This window comes from Rhinichthys klamathensis, unplaced genomic scaffold (genome assembly GCF_029890125.1).
Source record: "Rhinichthys klamathensis goyatoka isolate OS25496 unplaced genomic scaffold, OSU_Roscu_1.1 h1tg000246l_1, whole genome shotgun sequence".
NCBI classification, from domain to species: domain Eukaryota; kingdom Metazoa; phylum Chordata; class Actinopteri; order Cypriniformes; family Leuciscidae; genus Rhinichthys; species Rhinichthys klamathensis.
In genome coordinates, this window is record NW_026606768.1 from 1,039,274 (window position 1) to 1,062,215 (window position 22,942).

At 37.2% G+C, this 22,942-nt stretch overlaps 1 protein-coding gene across 4 annotated transcripts in view; it reads left to right on the forward strand.

Annotated features, from left to right (window-relative positions):
- adam22 (ADAM metallopeptidase domain 22) overlaps positions 1-22,942 on the forward strand; it is a 61,389-nt gene that overhangs the window by 6,253 nt on the left and 32,194 nt on the right. For all 4 annotated transcript variants that reach the window (XM_056266168.1, XM_056266165.1, XM_056266167.1 and 1 more), the window contains exons 4-6: positions 11,682-11,748; positions 16,740-16,822; positions 21,136-21,199. In XM_056266168.1, the coding sequence (XP_056122143.1) occupies positions 11,682-11,748; positions 16,740-16,822; positions 21,136-21,199 (214 nt within the window). The remainder of the gene's footprint in view (positions 1-11,681; positions 11,749-16,739; positions 16,823-21,135; positions 21,200-22,942) is intronic.

Below are 22,942 nucleotides of genomic sequence, written 5' to 3' on the forward strand. Positions count from 1 at the left end.
CTCATTCTCTCACCTCTCCGTGTGAATTTCTAAAGGTTTGGGATTTTCTTAACTTGCTTGTGTGTGTGTTTGTGTGCATTTGGCTTTTCTCCGGCCTCCAGCTGAGACCTACTTTCCTAAAAGTTTTTCTTTGCTATGTGATCATTGTTCATCAACTTTAGTTAGCAATCTCAACTCATCTGAGTGACATATTTGTATCATGTTTCACAACAAAAAGGCTTGTTTTGCTTGTATTGTTTTATTGGGTACTTATTGCGTACCCCCCCCCCCCCCCCCCAACAACACAAACTGGCTTGCCCCCTGCACCCTCTCACACACTCTGAATAATGAATGAGTGTGTTTGATTAAAGCCGTTGGAGCAAATGGGTTTTCTGCTTTTCAATCACGCTGTGTCGTCGTGACAACGGACCATGTGGCAGAAAGGAAACATTAAAATCAGTCAGATATGGTTGATGCTGGGGGTGGGAACAGACAGCTGCAACTCTGAACAGATAACAAACAATCACAAGCTCACCTTTGAATCAAACTTTGAATCACTGCAGATAAATCATGCATATTATATCAGATCTCTGATAAATGTATGGTAAATCCCATAATTGTCTAGTTTTCCAGTACCCTCATCTAAACCTCCTTAAAACAAAATAAATTTAATTTACCAAAGCAAAATTTCCATGAAACATTAGCTCTTGTTGTCAAAGAATGTGTCTTGAATATGTATTATTAATTAAATGATTTACATATTAAACTATTCTAAAGTGATAGTAAATACATTTATAATGTTACAAAAATATTTCTGTTCCATGTTATTTTTTAACTTTGTTGGAGCTTTTTACTTTAAAAAAATTGATTACAGTTTCCTGTTTTCAACATTTATAATAATAAGAAATGTTTCTTGAGCAGCAAATCAGCATATTAGAATGATTTCTGAAGGATCATGTGACTGAAGCAATGATGCTGAAAATTCAGCTTTGAGATCACATGAATAAATGACGTTAAAATGAAAACAGTTATTTTAAATTATTATAATATTTGGGGGGGGGGGGGGGGGGCGGGGGGGGGGGGGGGGATATACATAGAGGTGCATATGTGAGTATATACATATTAATTAATATATAAAAGTAAACTAACTAGTTACTAACCGTACCCATTTAAATCCAAGACACATCATATCTATCTCTCACACTCTCAAATGCAAAAATTCTTGAATGTCTCTTATGTGAGACTCATTATATAAAGAATAATGTATAATGCAGGCTACATTTAATTTTTTTGCATGAATCTGGTCAAATCAAAAATCTTCTGTGAATGACACCCGCAGTCTCCAGGCAGGGTCTGATTCAGCAAAACACTGAATAAGAATCCCTGTGTCATCTGCCATCTGCTACTATGAGCTTGTGTTTGACCCAGTCAGCACACACGTGACGTGACGTCTCATCAGATCAAACCTGTGACAGGACACGTCTGCTGAGACACTGGTGCGTGTGTGTCAAACCTATCCTGTATCAGTCTGATTCCTGTTGAGTGCGCTGTATATGGATTGTTTGTTTTGTTGGGCAGTTTATAGTAATGTTACTGTTGTTTTGTGTGAATATACACTGCCCAGCCAAAAAAAAAAAGGTTGCTGTTTGGATTTAAATAGGCAAATGCAAAGATCTTGACCATATATTGATGCACCTCTTGATGGAAATAACATCACAGCATTTATTTCCATCAAGAGGTGCATACATTTTTGGTCAAGATCTTGTATTGCCAATGCAAGAGTCCAGCACTCTGTAAAGTCTCCTCCAGCACACCCCAAAGACTCTCAATGAATTTAAGGTCTGGACTCAGATGTGCCAATTCATGTGTGAAAATTATTCTTCATGCTCCTCCCAACCATTCTTTCATAATTTGAGCCTGATGAATCTTGACATTTTCATCGTGGAATATGGCCATGATACGTCTTCCTACACACTCCATCAATTAGGGTTAGTAGAACTGTTGCCAAACATATAACATGCTAGAAACATAATAATCACTGCAATGATGATCAAATAATAGACTCTTAAGCATTTGCCTGTTTAAATCCAAACAGTGACGTTTTTTTTTTTGGGCCAGGCAGTGTATTTCCATGTGCTTGCAATTATAAATCAAGTTCAAACACAGTGCTTTCTTTTAGAGATACACACACACCTCGAAGGAACACTTCATGGATTGCCATTATTCATCATCATGTCAACTTTGTCCAGCATGCATAAAAAGAGTCCAAATACACACATCCAGACACTCTCATTGGTTTAATTTCAGATGACAGTTGCACCTGAGGGTTTTGTGACGTGTGTGTGTGTGCATGTGTGAGATGTCTCTTTATTGTCTTTGTTTTATTTTGGTGTGCTTAGTCTTTTACACATTATCTAAAATAGAACCGGTTCTTGTTTCCCAACCTTGTAAGGCTGGTTTAGTTTGTAGTGAAAATAATTAGCTTTATAACAAAAATAGATATTGATGACAAGGCTCTACACTTATATTTTTGTTTAGGAGCACTTGGAACCTAAAAAACTGTAACGTTAATGTGTCACAGTTTAATAAATGCACATGTAAGCACTGAAAGCTGAATTAGATTTACAAAAGAAATCAGATGTAAATAAAACAAACAATATATTGACTTATAAAGCCACTTTTTCTAATATCTTCTGCCACAATGATGTAATGTCTTTGAATTATCCTCATCTGAGGTTCACTCGCAAATGCTTGCACTGTCTTGATCTGGTATGTTATCATTAGGCTTGATTTTATATAGTATATCATTTTTATAGCTCCATTTTACCATCTTTTCAGGAAACTGCGTAGTAGAAGAAAGATAGACAGAACATGAGAAAGAGGCAGAAAGAGAGAGAGAAAGTGAATAAGTTGTTGGATGGAGGGAGAGTGAAAGTCCGACCAACCAGCATTTTTCATGCACCCTTGAGTCTGTGTGGGTGTGTGATGGAGGAGAGAGATCAGAGAGAAAAACAGCTGGCGTCTGAGTCTCAGAACGGCTCTTGCTTATATATTTCACACATATAGTGGCACAAGACATTTTCAGAAGCATGTTTGAGATGTTGGACTTTACCTGTCCATCATAAACATACTGGTAAACTCACATTACATAGCCTATCTCTCTTTCCCCTTTTCTCTAAATGGTGGAGATGCATCATTTGATCATTTAATGAGGCTAAACTGGTTTGTTCTGCTGTAACATGTTGTGGCATGTTTGTTTTTGGTGATCTTTCTGGTGCCGTTTCAGTTTATTTTTTAGCTTTAATATTTTTCATGATAAAAGTTAAGGGGATGAATTTAGAGATGCAACTTTTCAGAAAGGGTTTTTAATGTGCTAACAGTATCTGTTGAACTGTCAATGTGTTAAACCCTGTCTGAGAAGTTATGTCTGTAATTTATCACCACCACATCCCAAAGCTGCTCTATTGAATTGAGATCTGGTGACTGTGGAGGCCATTTTAGTTTAGAGAACTCATTGTCATGTTCAAGAAACCAGTTTGAGATGATTTAAGCTTTGTGACATGGCGTGTTATCCTGCTGGAAGTAGTCATCAGAAGACGGGTCCACTGTGGTCATAAAGCGATGGACATGGTCAGCAACAATACTCAGGTAGGCTGTGGTGTTTAAACGACGCTCAGTTGGTACAATAGGCCCAGTAAGAAAGTATCCCAGACACCATTACACCACCAGCAGCCTGAACTGTTGATGAAAGCAGGATAGATCCATCATGCTTTCATGTTGTTTACACCAAATTCTGACTCTACCATCTGAATTTTGCTGCATGAATCAAGACTTATCAGACCAGACAATGTTTTTTCCAATCTTATTGTCTGATTTTGATGAGCCTGTGTGAATTGCTTCACTTTCTGACAGGAGTGGCACCAGTGTGTGTCTTCTGCTGCTGTAGCTCTTCTGCTTCAAGGTTTGACATGTTGTGTGTTCAGAGATGCTCTTCTGCTTCAAGGTTTGACATGTTGTGTGTTCAGAGATGCTCTTCTGCTTCAAGGTTTGACATGTGTTCATAGATGCTCTTCTGCTTCAAGGTTCAACATGTTGTGTGTTTAGAGATGCTCTTCTGCTTCAAGGTTCAACATGTTGTGTGTTCATAGATGCTCTTCTGCTTCAAGGTTCGACATGTTGTGTGTTTAGAGATGCTCTTCTGCTTCAAGGTTCGACATGTTGTGTGTTTAGAGATGCTCTTCTGCTTCAAGGTTCAACATGTTGTGTGTTCATAGATGCTCTTCTGCTTCAAGGTTCGACATGTTGTGTGTTCAGAGATGCTCTTCTGCTTCAAGGTTCGACATGTTGTGTGTTCAGAGATGCTCTTCTGCTTCAAGGTTCGACATGTTGTGTGTTCAGAGATGCTCTTCTGCTTCAAGGTTCGACATGTTGTGTGTTCAGAGATGCTCTTCTGCTTCAAGGTTCAACATGTTGTGTGTTCATAGATGCTCTTCTGCTTCAAGGTTCGACATGTTGTGTGTTCAGAGATGCTCTTCTGCTTCAAGGTTCGACATGTTGTGTGTTCAGAGATGCTCTTCTGCTTCAAGGTTCGACATGTTGAGTGTTCAGAGATGCTCTTCTGCTTCAAGGTTCGACATGTTGTGTGTTCAGAGATGCTCTTCTGCAGACCTCGGTTGTAACGAGTGATTATTTGAGGTACTGTTGCCTTTCTATCAGCTGAACCAGTCTGGCATTCACCTCTGACCTCTGGCATCAACAAGGCATTTCACCCACAGAACTGGCGCTCCCTTTTTCTTTTTTTAAGTACCATTCTCTGTAAACCATAAAGATGGTTATGCGTGAAAATCCCAGTAGATCAGCAGTTTCTGAAATACTCAGACCAGCCCGTGTGGCACCAACAACCATGCCACAATTGTACCTAAATGCATTGAGTAGTAGGGGTGTAACAATACATCAACATGGATCAATGCATCGATCAAACGTCTAACGATACGATACATGGATGCCACACGTAAAATATCGATATAAGGTACCTTTATTTTGACACTCTCCACATCCTCACGTAACGTCCATCTACGCATTTCTGCCAAAGCGCACATTTTTGTTTACTCATCATACTGTCTGCCGGTGTGTCTTTGTTACCTTAATCTCCTCATCTAAAATAAACGCCTGACAAGATTGACTGAACCCTAAACACGTTTAGTCACAAAAGCCGGTATTGTACACTGTCAAGGCATCGCGAGTTCATGTTTTACAGCAGAAGCGTCAAAGCTGACTAAAAGTGATCGAGGATGGATCATTTCAACGAACTTGATGAACCCGTGATATCTAAAAGCTGAAACTTTTTCACGCAACCTTGCTAAAGCAGCACGCTAAAGCTCCCTGTATTACGTGTACGTTAATCACAACAACAAAGTTTTTCAGGCGTCTATGTCAGCTGCGGAGATTAACGTTACAAATATTAACCAAGTGTTTTATTATATAGGCTATCATAGAAATTACTTGGTTTTGTTTAACTCTGAAACATGAAATCTGCTTTTGCCAAAAAACTAACTTTTAATATATATATATAAAAAAGATACTTTCAATGAACTTTAATTTTGTGAGTTACCTGTGTTTTTTAAAAGTTATTATTACTTATTTAAAACAACCCAGCTGCTGTTTGATTGATGTTACTTGGAATGCACACAAAAAAAACGTGATTCATGAAAATGAACAAGAACGGAGTTAAATCTGTTTTTGCAAAATGGACTCTTCTGTTGTAAATGTCCTAATTGGGAGAGGCCGGGTGTGCAATTTTCAAAGAGTTTAATAAAAAGTTAATGTTATATATTTTGGTTGCATTTGTGAATTAATAAAAATGTAACTGGTTGTGTAAACTTGGCACATAATATCAAAATATCGATAAATCAATCAATATAGCCCTGAATCGAATCGTATCGCAGAATTTTTTTGAGGTATCTGCAAATATCGTATCGTTGGCTGAGAGAATCGATATCATATCGTATCGTGATGAACTGTCTGATTTGCACTCCTAGTGATTAGATATTTGCATTAACGAGCAATTAAACAAGTGGCTGGTGAGTGTATATACTACCGTTCAAAAGTTTGGGGTCAGTGTAACTTTTTAAAAATAAATGAATACTTTTATGTAGCAAGGATGCAATAAATTAATTGATATTGACAGCAAAGACATTTACATTGTTACAAATAATTAAAAGATTTCTATTTTAAATGAATGTTGTTTTTTTGGACTTTCTATTCATCAAAGAATCCCGAAAAAAAAAAAAAAACTTTTCAAGAACAAACAGTTCTGTTTATGCAAAAATATTTAATCTGCTAGAAATCTTTTTTATTTGTTTGTGAAGGAAAACCAGTGTAAATAATGAACATATTTGATAACAAGCTCAGTGGGAGGGGCTGGTGAAACACACACACGTTAACAATGAGAACAACTGCACCTGCTCCCCTCAGAAATGTTATGGGGGGAAGGGTCTCTCTTTGAAATACACCAAATCTTTCTTACATTGCAAAGACCTTTCCTGTGTCCGCGAGTTCGTCCATGTTTTATGGTTACATTTAGCTGATTCTTCCAGAGCAAATTTCATTTAATTGTAGTGATCATTTGTTATAACTGTAAATGTGTGTGTGGATAAGGCTGGATGTTCGCAGGTCTCTTGTTTGCTTAGGCTGCAGTTTTGTCTCTTTGGGAACACGAGCAGTGCTGCAAGTTTAAAAGAGCTCAGCACACATTTTATAATAGGCCTACTGACTTCAGCTTTTCCGAACACACACACACACACACACACACACACACACACACACACACACACACACACACACACACACACACACACACACACACACACACGTTAACAAATGCTCTCACACTTTAACATGATGTTTATTTCTATTAAACAGATGCCTTACATCATTCACTTGTTAACAAATGCTCTCACACTTTAACATGATGTTTATTTCTATTAAACAGATGCCTTATATCATTCACTTCTGTCTGATGTACTGTAGTTGTTTTTGTCTGTGAACATGAACAGGCATGAGTCTCTAATGAACATTGTGTTTTCTCAAAAGGGATTTCGAGTCACTATCTTAATCTCAAACACATAAATCACAGCATGAATCAGATCAAGTCTCCAAATTTTAATGGAATCTAAATGGTGGAAACTGCAGTCTACAAAACATTTGATTACACTTGTTTTAAGTGAGCCATATGAAAAGTGAACTGCAGCGTTTGAGTGCTAATTAGATCAGAGATTAGGGTTTGCTGTGCTAGATGGTGTCCTGTCCTCAGGGGAGATGTTCTTCTGCTGGTCTCCAGGGTCTAGAACCAGACTTACACACTCCATAATCTCTAAAGATGCTGCATATGTGCAAATGCATGAGACAAAAAAAAACATGAACTTGTCTTATAAATTTGCATAAATGTTATTGTGTGCAAATATACCTGTATATTTATAAAGAAAAACCTACTGTTCACAAGTTTGATCTCACATGAGATCACAGCAATAGCAAACTACAACCAGCAATTATTATTGACCAATGGACAAAATCAAGTCCGTCCTAAATTTTTTCTTGTTCGAGAAGCTCAAGTTTCACTCGGATTTACGTCACAATAGGGAAAAACAATCACAACTTCCGTTTCATGTGGACTTTTAATGTTTTGGAAAGAAGTATGCTCACCAAGGCTGCATTTTTCATACAGTAAAATCAGTGAAATATTATTACAACTTAAAATAACTGTTTTCTATTTTAGCACATTTTCAGAAATCATTCTAATGTGCTGATTTTCTGCTCAAGGAACTTTTTTTTATTTATTAATATCAATACTGAAATCAGTTAAGCTGCTTGATTTCCGCCCTTGATTCTCTGATGAATCGAAATTTCAAAAGAACTGCATTTATTTTAAAAAAAAAAAGAAAAAGTGTAACATAAATATCTTTACTGTCACTTCTGATCAATTTGATGTTTCCTTGCTGAGGAAGAAACCTAAAATAATGCCTTTCTCTCAAATATCAGATTTATATGGGACTCCTGCATCCTGGCATACTGTTGTTTTCTTTCCAAAGAACACATGCAATGCTACCTTAAAATTTGGCTAAAGGTATTATATGGCAGCATAATTATGGCATGATGTCTTAAAATGCAGTTCAGATAAGCAGCTCATTCGGCTTTTGGAACAGAACCTTTTCACCTCACACACAGATAATACAGTGCTACTTGACACACAATCTGTTCTTTATTCTGTAAACCCTTCATTTCTATTCCTCTGGTTTCCCTCTTTAATTAGCATGTCTCGCCCTCTCGGTGTCTGTCTCATACAATGAATCAGTCCATTAAGCTTTACATGAGAAATGAGAGCCATTTTCTAGTCATGTGACAGTGCCATATTAAAATGTTTGTAGGGCAGGGTGTGTGTGTGTGTGTGTGTGTGTGTGTGTGTGTGTGTGTGTGTGTGTGTGTGTGTGTGTGTGTGTGTGTGTGTGTGTGTGTGTGTGAAGATGGAATGGGATGGGGTGGGATGGGGAATTGTGGGGCTTTCCTTATAAATTATTCAAATCCCAAAGCAATTAAAACTCAAATCTGTTATCAGCCTTTACCTTTGCATTTCACAAAGTACTATATACTGCAGCTTTCCACCACTGCATCTACACCTGGTACAGTATACAGACACATGATGGGTTTTGGATTGAGACTAAGATCCCCACTAAGGTCCCCTGCATTCTCAGACAATACTAAAGAAAAAGTGTTATTATTTTCTTTGGTCATTCTTGTCTTTTTCATATTATAAAGAAAAAAAAACTTGAATAAATTTAATAAACAATATTATAGAAAGCTTAGGACTAAATATGCGTGTGTGTATGTATATGTGCTGTTGCTGCTGCAGAACTATGGGACCAATACATACAGATACATACATACAATGCATACAATACAGACACGCTGCTGTGAGAAAGTAAGACATGTTGCTGCTGTAAAAAGCATACATGAATTACCCGTAGCAGATCTATATAGGTGGAGCTGGGGAAGGTGGAGGGCTTTGAAATTATATAAATATAATTTTTTGTATTACATTTATTATCAGACATTTTAGGATGTTAAATAAATTTGTATAATAATTTTTCTATGTTATTTATTATCTTGCACTTAATGTGATGACAAACGGTACTAATTCGCCTTTGGCTAAGCCACACCCTAGAATGTAGATTGACCAATCACAGCGCAGCCAAGAACGAGCTCCCACAGTGGTTCGTCCGACACTTTTTCACAGCGCTCCATTGACTTTAACACAGGCGTCTCATATTTTTGGTCTCGGCCGGCTATTACCGTCGTAGTTTTATCAAAAATATGGTTAAACGTTGTGCCTGGGGCATTTGTAACACAGATACGCGTTTCCCAGAGAGGTTGGAGGGGGGTGTCCGTTTTTTTCCCTTCCCAAACCGAAGTCAAATCCTGACAAGTGTCGTCTAGACTCTAGCACACGCTGCTAATAAATACAACGTTATACTCGCGTAGTCCGTTTGCTTTGTAATAACGATTATAGAAGTGAATAGAGACCTACCCAGCTTTGCATGAATAGTGTTGCTCCTTGATATTGTTAGTCCCAACATTCGTCTCGATTAGTAGAATATGCGGTGGTTAATTTTTTGACTGTGACCGGTATAACGTTAATGCTTTTGCCTCTATTTGGATGCCTTGTTGTTCCTTGCGTTTCACCTGTATGTCGTGAATATAGCCTTCGAACGTATATTGCAGCCCCCTTTGCCTACTTCTATCGGACACTTTATTTGCTGCTTTATAAAAGTTTGATAAAATGTCAGCAGGAAGAGCTGTCACAGCATAAGCCATGTTGATACCAGAGCCCAGATGAAGTTTGTTTGTCGGACGTAGCAACAGTAACTAAGGGGGGTGGGGCTTAGCCAAAGGCGAATTGCATAAAGCCGACGAAATTAAAATATAAGGAACAAAATCACAGTGACAGAGGCAGTTTAGCAAAGAGACAGAGATTCATCTTGTACATAATGTTGTGAGTGACATAAAGTCCCATTCTGTTTGTCTCAAATATGCAAGGAAAAAGTGAAATAATAAAGCGAAATAATGTCATTTAAATAGGAGTTTTTAATGATTTATTTGACTTTATTTAATTTAAATGCAAAATACAGTTTAAAATTATTTTCAGCAAATTTTCACCCACTATTGTCAAATAAGGGGAGGTGATGGGTTGGAGATTGTAGCAACTGGAGGCTGAGATGGTGCATGTGTAAATGAGGGTGTGCGTTTGTGTGTGTGCAACGGCAGCTCTTATCATCAATCACAATGTTTATTTTCTCTGACATCCCACTTTATCACGCTCTCTTTATCTTCTCCTGTTCTGATCCTCTCTCAATGCTCAGTCTTTCTCTCTCTAGCCCCTGGTTTCATCCTGTCCTCTATTAGTCCTTGTATCCATGTTTTGAATTCTGTCTTGCCCCTCTTATGCATTTACCACAGAATGAGTCTGTAAACACAAACATTTCTTTTGTTGTCGTTAGTGTTTCGCATGTCACAGCGCTGCGGCTCCATAAATATCCTGCTAATCACCTGGTTTAGTGAACAGCCGTTTAAGATGTGTGTTTCTGTCTTTAAAGGCTGGTTTGATGTCATGCTGTGACTGTCCTGTTGATGAGCTCATGGTTACTGATCAGTCAGAACTCCTGCTGGGAGACACTTTGACCCTTCTCTCCTCCTGCGCTCGATCTGTTTTTTTTTTTGGTACCTTGACGTTTTTGTTTTTTTTTTGTTGATCATTGCAATTGGATCATTTGGCTTGCAAAAAACTAAAGTGTGCACATCCAGTGAAACTCTAACCCTAGTTTATGAACTCATTCTTGATCATGGCTTTGCCACACACACTGAAGTGTCCTTGAACACAACTTGGTGTGAGTTGTGATGTATGAAATGAAAAAGCCGTGGATCTCTCCTCAGGTTAACTGTGTTCACTCTCTGTGTTGGAACGCAGATCCCATTCCAGATTCGGTTCCATTTCTGTTCTCTGTTAGATAAGCAGGATAAATGAGTGACATGAGTGTTGATTTGATCTGATCATTAAATGTGTGATGCCAGGATCACCAGAAGTGATGTGTTTGGGAGGATGATGATGATGAATCATATTTACAGTGCTGATATTCCTCAGACAGTCTATTTTTCTTCTCCACAAAATCTGCAATTTTTAAAAAAAGTTTTTAAGTTTAAAAGTTTATACATTTAAATCATCCATCCATCCATCCATCCATCCATCATATACATTTTTGGCTTTTGTAAACTTTCTACCTCTTTAAGAAATTTAAGGTATCTCTTATATTAATTTAATGTTCCATTTATAATACATCATTATAGTATTTGCATACTTAAATCTGATTACTCTTTTCTCTTTTGCATCTATTTAACCATATAACTTCCTTTACATTGCAGATGGTTTCTGAACCAAAGCCTAAAATCTAAACTTATGTCAAGCTTTTGCAAACTGCTTTGCAAGCACTGGTATTTTGATTGGTAAATGCAATCAAATCTTTTCTGTACTCTTTTATGATTTCTGTGAAGATTTCAGAAAATATTTAGAATTCAGAATCGAGTGAATCCATTAATAATAACCCAGACAACATTTCACTTTTTGCCAACTGTGTACTTCTGCTCTTTTTCTTCAGTGATCTTCTATCATCAAATTACATTGAGAGGCACATATCAGAGGAGGGGAAGTCAGTTGTCAACAAAGTGAGTATAAAATCTATTTTGTTTTTAAAAGCATGCTCCCACAAGCATGTATGGTAAACTTTATTTGAAGGTGACGATGTTACATTGTACTTAAATAAGTACTGAGTGATGTTAATTAACTATGTTAATGTACTTACTATAGAGTTATGGTTAGGGTCAGGGTTTGGTTTAGGGTTAGTTACTTGTAATTATGCATAATTTTTATTTACTGTTATTACTATAGTAAGTACATGTAGTAACGTGTAATTACATCACCTTAAAATAAAGGGTTACTATATATATTTAAAATGGTTTATACAAAATAAAAGGTATTCAAACGCAAAGATTGGTGGATGTTTGGTGGAAAATTCCCACGGAAATTAGATTCATAACACAAAACAAGAGGTTCTTCCACTTCCTTTTCCAGTTTATTCAACTTACAATTAACATTTTACTGAACAATTCATGCAAATGCCATGACCCTCTTTTTCCCCTCTATGACTGTGTGTTTCGCTTTGGGACAGTGAATATAGTCTGATCAGATCTCTCTTTGTGCCACACTGGGACTCTCAGCTTCATTCTGTCAGCGTACTGAGACGTGCGTGTTCAGATGGGAAACACAACACAACCAGAGCAGAATGTGTTTGCTTGTTTTAGCCCAGCGGCAGATTGGGGCAGGGATATGTGTCCTGTTTGGGTCACCGTGATTTTGCCAAGACATGTTCCTATAGGTCAACATATTTTGATGATCCTGGAACAACATTCCTGTCTGAAAATGTAGTCCTAACCCTATCCCTACCCCTAAATCTCCTTAAATCAGAGGGAAATGACAGGTGAATAACACTGATATAGATGCACATAACCCTGCTTGTAAGCCTAAACTTAACATATTGGTTAATTGATATGTTGTTCCAGGATCAACAAAGATGTTGATCCAGGAACATGTTGTACTTGTTCTTGTATTTGTACTACGGTGAAATCACGCTCAGCGTCCTGGTCATGTACTGCATGTTGGACATCATCGTCTCAAGGTGTGTGTTTTAGACAGATTATGCATAGTGGACGTGTCTGGTTTCTCAGTTATTTTTTTAGAAACTCTTAAAAGGCCCATATTCTATGATTGGACTTTGATATGGCCCCTTCAACATGTTTTATGTATTTTTTTAGTTACTGATCTGAGTTTAGAAGCCTTCAGTGAAGAGATTCAAGTCCTCATAGCTCACAACCCAGCTGTAGAGTCCGACGACACAGTGTGCATGTAAGGGTAAAAGGGCTGTTTCTAGGATGAATGAAAAAATAGAGCGGAGGGTTCTGTGAGGAAGGAGGGAATAACCGAGGGATGGATGAAGAGGCAGAGGATGAAGAGAGAAAAAGAGAGGCAGTGAACGAATTCTAGAGCAGAAGCACAGATATATTTAGCTTCATCTCCCCACTGCAATAGTGAATAACCTATTAGTTTAACTACAGATTTAGCACTATACAAACAATACAAAATGCTATCACACACACACACACACATATTAGTAACACTTTAGTTTATGGTCAAATTATCACTATTAACTAGTTGCTTATTAGCATCCATATTACTAGGATATTGGCTGTTTATTAGTACTTATAAAGCACATATTAATGCCTTATTCTGCATGATCACATTCTACATCCCTTAATCCTACCCAAATACTTACCCTATACCTACCTTACTAACTATTAATAAGCAGTAATTAGGAACTTATTGAAGCAAAATTTGTAGTTATTAGTTAGTTAATAGTGAGAATTGAACCTTAATCTAAAGTGTGACCATATATATATATATATTATTTATTATTATTCATATATTTATTTATTAAATTAGATATTATGTATTATTAAACAAGTTAATACTCTCACTATTGCAAAATGTTTGTCTATGACTTTATGTATAAGTTTTAGGAAATGCATTTTGATAATGTTTACACAATTGTGAAATATATTTAGTAGCTATATAAATTAGGAAGTAGATAGTCTATAAAATGAGTTGAGAAACTATGTGCAAAGTTTATTTACTGTATGTTTTGTAAAAGCTGAGATGAAAAACAACAATCTTGAGAAAATTGCTTTGACCTGAAAATAGCACTTATAATTTTTATATATAATAGTGTGCATAAAAATACAAGTAATAAACACACTAACATTCAAAAGTTTGGAGATGCTAAGACTTTTTAAATGTTTTTGAAAGAAGTATCTTATCCTCATCATGGCTGCATTTGTTTGATTAAAAAAAAAAAACAGTAAAAACAGTAATATTGTGAAATATATTTGCAATTTAACATTTTCTATTTCAATACATTTTAAAATGTAATTTATTCCTGTGATGGAAAAGCTGTATTTTTATTATCATTACTCCAGTCTTTGGTGTCACATGATCCTTCAGAAATCATTGTAATATGCTGAACAGTTTGCGTCTTAATACTTTTGTGGAAACTGTAATACATTTTATTCAGGATTCTTTAATGAATATAAGGTTCAAATGAACAGCATTTATTTGAAGTAGTTAGTCTTTACTGTGACTTTGGATCGATTTAACGTGTCCTTGCTGAATAGAAGTATTCATTTCTTTCTAAAAAAATAAAATAAAATCTTTCTGACCTTGAATTTGAACACCAGTGTATTTGAAAAAAATCAATTTCAGGCATCTTCTCATGTAAAAGAAGATCCCGATCCCTTTCCTACCTCTGTATCCTGCACAAGAAGGCAGTATTTTTCAGATTTTGGACACAGCCCATCTCTCTGTGCTTCTAGCCACCGATGCATGCTGGGTCATTAGTCTGAAAGGGGCTTCCTCAACAACAACTGCACTCTTCAGGAATGTTTCAGTGTGTGTGTGTGTGTGTGTGTGGTAGAGACTGCCCTGCTGAGGCAGAGCTGAGAACTCTTTAGGACAGAAAGTGCTACATGTGGGAAAAAAGAGGCAGAAATGCTCCAGAATAAGCTGGAGGAAAGAGGGAAGCAGAGGAATGGGTAAACCTAGATGTATGAAGCTTCTTGTCCAGTGCAGAAAGAAAGAAAGAGAAAGGGATGAAATGAAATTGATCTGCTGGTAAATGCTGCAGCTTTAGTCCTCTGAGAAAAAGCAGGAAGAGAAAACCTGCAGCCCTAATGGCAGTCGAGCACTTACACTAAAAACATTTCATAAATAACACGCACACACTCAGGAATAATCTTACGAATCTTGTGATCGCTTCAGTACAAACAAAAGTAGCCAGTATAAATGTTGAGCCACACACTCAGAATTTAAACATTTAATGTCAACATGAAATCAAGATGGACCATTTTTACCTTTTTTAATCCATGCTCTTGGCCTTATTTTTGTTATTGCTTTCATACAACAGTTCAGTTCAAAATACATTACATTAATATTTAGTAACCTACATTTTAGACAGAATTTTGCCAATTACTTTAGTCTGTTTATGATCTGCCAATGAAAAAAGTGCCAAACAAAGCCACAGCTGAACTATTGCACATCTCCAAGCAACATGCAAAAGTGGCATTTCCTTCTTAAATGAATCAGCAATTCTGAACATATCAGTTTAATGAGTGATTCAGTGGCTGAATCTGAAATCACCGAAACCATACATCGGTTGTACACTCGTTATTGCAGTGCAATGTGGGATTGATTAAGTGCACTCCATAATGTCCACTATGGTTTCGGATACCACACCACTATAAATGGCTCTCCCCTCAAATAACGGCCTATTTGAGGGTATAGGGCAGGGGTCTCAAACTCAACTTAACTGGGGGCCGCTGGAGGTAGAGTCGGGGTCAGGCTGGGCCGCATCAAGTATTCCACAAAAAAATAGTATTCAAGTATTCCAAAAAAGGAGCACAACTGATCCAATCTTCTCAATATTTATTATTAACGTTTCTTCTGAACTCTTCCTCTGAATTTGAACATACCTTTCTGTACATGATTGGTTCTTTATGAGCTGTCCTTCTGACAGTTGAAGTTCATTTTCACAAACTTTCTTTGTCTATAACACATATTTGTGATATTTATATTTGCTTATGTCCTTTTTATTTTCTTTATACAACACATTAATGATATTGAATGTTTTTTTTTTTTTTTGGAAGGCACATTTCCTTTTATTATACTTAGAAAAACAATTATTGCTTTTGAAATACAAATATTTGCAGTCATGTCTGCCCAGCTTATTGAATTCTTTCTACACATGAATAGTGTCTCAAATTACTGACTGCACAAATCAAAGCAAACCTCCTTATGAACCTGTTGGACACATATTACAAGCTCAAAATGATTATTCTCACATTGTTTTAGAGCAGGGTCTCTCTCCAACACGTCGCTCGCGAGCTGCCAGTAGCTCGTGGTCTGATTGGTGTTAGCTCGCCAAGGGGCCGTTCACATATCGCGCTCACATATTTTGCGCGCTCAAGTTCGTTATTTCAAATGTAGTCGCGCGGCAAGCGCGCTCATAATTGAAGCGACGCGCTCATTTTTTCCAGGCGCAGTATGTTTGTACTTCGCGGTTGTCTATGACAACTATTGACAACAAACCCACCGTGTCACGAGACTATCTATGGTAGCCCATAAGGGATAAAAAAAATTATTTATTTAAACTTTAATGTCAAGTAGGGGGCCACAAAATATCACCCTGCGGGCCGCAAATGGCCCGCGGGCCGCGAGTTTGAGACCACTGGTATAGGGGGTGATTTCGGATTCAGCCAATGACTTTATTGGTTCAAAAAATGAGTCCGTGATTCCCTCATAAAAACTTGTCACTTGTCGCCACCTACTAGCGTAACCAAAAAATATCTCCACCACTATTGCATATATATATATATTGATTACTCAACAGCTGCATCACAATATGCAGCGCTTCAGTTAAAAACCTCTAAAAATCTAGTATTATAAAAGGGATGGTTCTTCTGACTCACTAAATTCTGATTGGATGAGCCACATTCAAAGCTCATGTTAACAGTATGTGCTGTTTTTGATTATTGTTTGTTTCTCCCTGCAGGGTGGAGAACACTGTTACTACCATGGGAAAGTACGTGATATTCTGAAATCATATGTGGCGCTTTCAACTTGCCATGGATTACAGTAAGTCGCTCTGTCATTGTGCGTCATGTCTGTATGAACACGCAAACACACACGGGTTTACAAAAAGCAGCTGTTGCCCACAGAACTGTCTGTCTCTGTCTAAGGCACATTCATAAATAAACACATGTTAGCAGGCCAAAGCTGTGATTATCCCATTCAACAAATTAGAGCTGTACAATTACAGCATGCTATTATCCTCCTCTCATAACACACTGATGCTCCCAGGACTCTTTGTGTGTGTGCTTTTGTTGTTATCTCCTGTATTGATGCTTTAATGCTTGTTGCATTACATCTGGCCTTGTGCTCCACTATTGCATGGGGAAAATGTAATATTTGTTGTGTTTGTAAGATTTATGTTTGTATTATTGGCAACCTGCTGTGTTCTCTGCATAGCTGAAGTAAACCTAGCTGTGTTCCTGAGCTGCCCGTGTGCCTGAGGAGAGTTGAGTTAGTCTCTATAGAGCTTTACACACACACGCGCACGGCACGCACACACACACACACACACACACAAACACACACACACACGCACCACCTCTCTGTGTGGCCCTCTGGGATTGCTCAGTTCCTTCCGTCTGTATTTTTAGTGTGAGAAGGAGTCAGGTCAGATCCATCTCTCTCTCTGTCTCTCTCTCTCTCTCTCTCTGTATGTGAATGTACAGAGTCAGGTCAGATGTAGCTCAGAAATAGAGCGGCAGCGCTCTTTACATTCACACTCATCACACTCGAATGTTTACTGCCTAAATACTTTCTCTTCAAATGTGCATGATATCTGATTGGTTTAGTACTAAAGGATTTATGCAAATCAGCATGGCCATGGACAGACATTTAAAGGAGGAAGGTGCTCAATTGAGAAAAAAGGCCACCCCCCTCTCATAATTACTATAATAAAGACATAAAAATTAAGTTAGATACAAACTGCCAGTAGGTGGCGGCAAGTCTTAATATGTGAGTTAAAGAATCATTCATTCACTGATTCATTTAAACTGGCTGATTCATTCTTGAACGAAACACCTCTCTGTATTGCAGGGAGACACAAGTGTTTTGTTTCATTCAAAACTATTTTCCTTTGTGAAATAGTGCAAAAACAGTCAAAATTTACTCTGATTTTAAAATTGTGGAATTAATGTCAACTTATTGTTTATTGAACTGTTGTTTAAAAATTCAAATATAAAAATTTGCAACCGTGCTGATATTTGGGAAAACATCACTTTTGCGTGTGTGATATTACTCAACTATATATGATATAAACATATATCTTTTAAGACAAAATCTCACAAAGGAAAAATTCATATCTTGAATTTTGCAGGCATTTTTATTAATTTGGTTGGCATTTTCGACCCAGCACAACGCTATTTTACGCCATCACCAAACTCGTTTTTTGTTGTTAAACTTAATGTCGGGCTATTGCATAGCTAGGCTTGCTCTAGTTTGAGTAAACACTATCGTTACCTGGCTGTCACAAGTGCTGCTCCACTCGCATGATGGCTATAAAGAAGGATGTAGAAGCTGGGGTGGGGCAGGGGCTTGTGCGGTCTCGCAGAATTAGATCTTAATGCAGTTTTCAGGCACACACTTAATTAAGAATCGATGCCATGAGCTAAATTTAAATTAAAAAGAAAATAAAAAGTGCACTAGTCAGAGACCATAAAGAAACCAAAAGGGCAGGTGCTTGAGCACCACTTGGGGTCTATCTGCGTACGTGCCAGCAAATCAGTAAGTATTGCTTACTGCAGACTGAGAAACGCTGTTGAAAATTGAAATCAACACCCAAACAAACAATTTTGTCAATATTTGCTAGATTTCTGTTCTGTGTTTCTGCATGCTGAAATAAAATATTGTGTTTGTACATAGTCCTGCTGTGTAAATAGGAGAAATAACATAGTGGATCGGAACCCAAAATTCATTTAAATTAAAATCACACATACATAATTGCTAGTGTAACGACACAGGCAAGAATAATAATCAAATGGTAAACATTTATTAATAAGCAAGAACACCCAGGAATGCACAAAAATATAGGCAAGAGTTAAAACAACCTGTACATGTGTATGTGAGTGAAAAAGTGCCGAAAAGAATGACTACTCAACAATTATACAGCTTATACAGTTAAATTAGATTTCTTTTTAAATGTTAAATATTTAATAACTTGCGTTTAAAAGCAAATGTGACCATATTTCGCTTATTTTTTTTCTCACTCCAACGAACAGACTAAAAGCACTATGGCCAAAACTCGCTGCAGCCAGTTTTCAAAGTTCTCTCTCCTCTCCACTTTGATTAATTTTCTTCTATTTTCCCACATATATTCCTGTTGTAAGCGTAGCATTGTTTGGCTGAAATCTGAGAACATATTTTAACATCCAAATGAATTAGATTCAGTTTAATGATGAATAAAAATCACATTTGTTTATTCAAGAAAAAGGCGTTTCCATCATGCTAGTCGACCGATGCTGACTGACACATTCAGCTGACTGACATTTCATCCCTGTATGTTGCGTTGCATTAAATAAAATGATTAACAGCACAGTAAATACTAAATACACCAAAAAAATATGCAAACCCTTTTACAGATGAAATGCACCTTTGAGGATGCAAAAAGCCTGTATAACCCATCTGCTGGGTTGTTGTAGATTAAGCCACCACTGGGTTGTTGCGTCGGAGGGGTGTATTGTTTCAATTGTTATTAACATTGAGCCAGCCACTAACCCAATGGCTGGGTAATACAAAAACTACCCAACCATGGACAAAATAACCCAACAAAATGACCCCAACAGGCTCAACCCAGCGTTTGGGTAGAAAAAACAACCCAGCATTTTTTTTAGTGCATCAGAGAGAAAATACTTTGTGTGTTGAGAACAGTGTGTGTATGTGTGAGAGGGAGGGAGCAGAACTGCTGAGTCTGCAGTTTTATGGTGGTTTATCTTAATGTCATATTACGGGCCAGACAAACAGTTATGTCCTTAAAAGTCATGGGCTGCTGATGACAGCCTATACGGCAGACACTTTTAAAACCCCTCATCGACTGAGCTATTTAACTGCTCTCAGATCATCGACCTAAAGCATTAAGTTATGTAGATATGTTAGCCTATCTATCTATCTATCTATCTATCTATCTATCTATCTATCTATCTATCTATCTATCTATCTATCTATCTATCTATCTATCGTTCGTTCGTTCGTTCGTTCGTTCGTTCGTTCGTTCGTTCGTTTCCTAAATGTTCCCTTAAGAAAGAAAGACAATGTGAGACTAGTGTTTGTCTTGATAAACTTTCGTTTTCTAGTCATCCATTGAAAAATCTTTTACGATTCATTTGTGCAGTAGGTACCAGAGAGGCAGCACTCAGTATTTATGGATGTAGTCAGGCTAAAGGGCATTGTATTGTCCTCCTAATGCATGCTTTGCTTTTAGAAGTCACCTTGAGTGTCTCGGCACTGTCTGGAGGCTCTCTGAGAGTCACCGACTGATTGATCCAAGAGATAGACTTCATCAGAGCAGAGAATGATATCCTCTGCATGTCTCAAGGCTAAAAGAGACGTCTGGACACACACACACGCACACACGCAGTCTTCATATGCTTTATTATTCCTCAGGTATAATCTTGGTATACAAGTGTAAGAATGACCTGCATTTGGAGAGTCAGCACTGAAACATCTTCTAGATGGATGAATCTCATTACCATATGCTAATTATTTGTGCACCACTTTTATGTCCAAGATGATAACCAAATTATTCATTGAATTAATCATGCAACATGATGAGGTTATGATGATAAAAAAAATGTTGCACTCCACAACTACCTTTTCTTCTGTGGTAATGTGTGAAATATGGGGTTATCTTCTTCTCCCTGTTGTTGTGTAATGCTTCGCCAGCTTGTCTTTTGAGCATCTCACCCTGAGAAGTTTTTTTTTATGTTAGTATGCAGTTTACAATAAATACTGTGGAGTATTGAGCAAGGGTTGTGCAAAAGTTTTAACTTCCATAAGGCGTATAAACCTCCAAACTTCAAGGCTTTTTAATTTTTTTAACATTTTGTCAAGCCAGCATTCACTTTTATAGTTAAAAATGACTAAAAGGACAATTTCTGTGAATTTCTGTTAATTTTAATTATACTACTTCTTTTACTTACGTTCAGATTTAAATTGCAATTCTGCTAACAAACTCGATTTAAAATCAATTCAAGCTCAATTCAGCTCATAAATCTGATGCTTAGCATGTGTTCTCTTTTCTATTTGGGATCAAATGTTTTTGTATAAAAACCACTAAACTGTATAACTTACCAGTTCACCATCTCTCTCTTTTCCTCTCTCTCTAGTGGGATGTTTTTTGATGGGAATCACACATACATGATCGAACCGGGAGGAGAGAATACTACGAGTGTAAGTAGTTGATTACTGCATTAAACAAAGAGAATGTTCTTCTATATACATTATATCGCCCAGTTATATCGCCATTATATCAGTATTTGTATTTTTTTATATATATTTATAATGTGCGCCATATCTTTATCAGCTATAAAGTAAAAATAATGATTGTATTGGCCACTATTTCTGTACTACTGCATCTCTACTTTTGTTTTAAAGGGTTAGTTCACCCAAAAATGAAAATTCTGTCAGTAATTACTCACCCTCATGTTGTTCCAACTCCGTAAGACTTTCGTTCAACTTCGGAACACAAATTAAGATATTTTTGATTAAATCTGAGAGCTGTCTCACTCCTTCATAGGCTTCTAAGGGATTGAAACTGGCCGACCCGAAAGTTATGAAAGACATCGTTAAAATAGTCCGAGTGACTACAGTGGCTCAATCTTAAGTTTATCAAGCGACGAGAATACTTTTTGTGCGCAAAAAACAAACAAAAATAACGACTTTATTCAACTATTCATTTCCTTCCCTGTGACTGTGGGCCTCGAGATTTCACGTAGTGAAACTACGCTAAGCTTCTAGGTTGCACGTCACACGTAGGCTCACTATTGGTCAACGTTGGTCATGTGTGTGATGCGTGTGACGTACAACCTAGAAGCTAGTTTCACTACGTGAAATCTCCTAAGGAAATGACCCAGAGCAGTTTAACAGGGTATTTCCTGCACAGACAGGGTATAAGTTGACCGATAAGCCCATCACACAGTCGATAGAGACACCTGACTCTGCAAAAGCACAGCTATTATCTGCTAATGGCAGAATCCCACATGAACACTCCCAGAGAACGAGGAGGGCATATCTGTGAAAGACGAGCTAATGCTGTGTCACCGAGACACTAAGGTTTTAGAGAGGAAAATATCATTTCTTAACCTCAGAATGGTGATCTGATTCATTAAGTGATTCACAGAGGGAAATGCTAATGAAGAGATTTGTGTCATTTAGAGCAAAGGTGAAAGGCTGGAATGTTAAAGCTAAGCAGGTTTCATTCTCCTATTAATAAGAGAATAGGAGAATGAAACCTGCTTAGTGACACAGAAGGGAGTTTATGATCCATCTACAGTTTGCTTTTATCTGTCAGTGCTTTGTTTTATCTGTCACAGACGTATTATAAATCTTTATTTATGCTATCAGAAATGTCTATAAGGTAATAGTCAGAAGTTATTTAAATATATAATACATTCACTTCAGCATCACACACACACACAATATAATGTATATACTATACATCTATTAAATTATATATATATATATATGTGTGTGTGTGTAATTAATAAATGCATTATATTTAATTATTTTCTTAATTTTATATATATTATTTCCGAAAATAAAGTGCTACATAAAAAATCGCCGCTTGAAGTAGACAGATTAGTTGATTATAATGGGGAGCAATAGTTTTTGATAGTTTTTTTGTATATGAATCTCAAGACTTTTGTATCTGATGTTACTGATTCCTAGTTCACCTCCCAGTTATTCTTTTTTTCCACAACACAACTGCCTTTTCCTCTGTGGTAATGTGTGGAATGGTTGTCGTCTTCCGGTTGTTGAGTAATGCTTCGTCAGCTTGTCTCATGAGCATCTCACCCTTTTATTTATCATCTTTATCCTGATGGTTTGGTCATGTTTTATATATCATGACCTTGCGTGTTGGTGACCTCAGCAACAGGGCAGTCCTCTTATCTGATTCATTCAGACACAAACTAG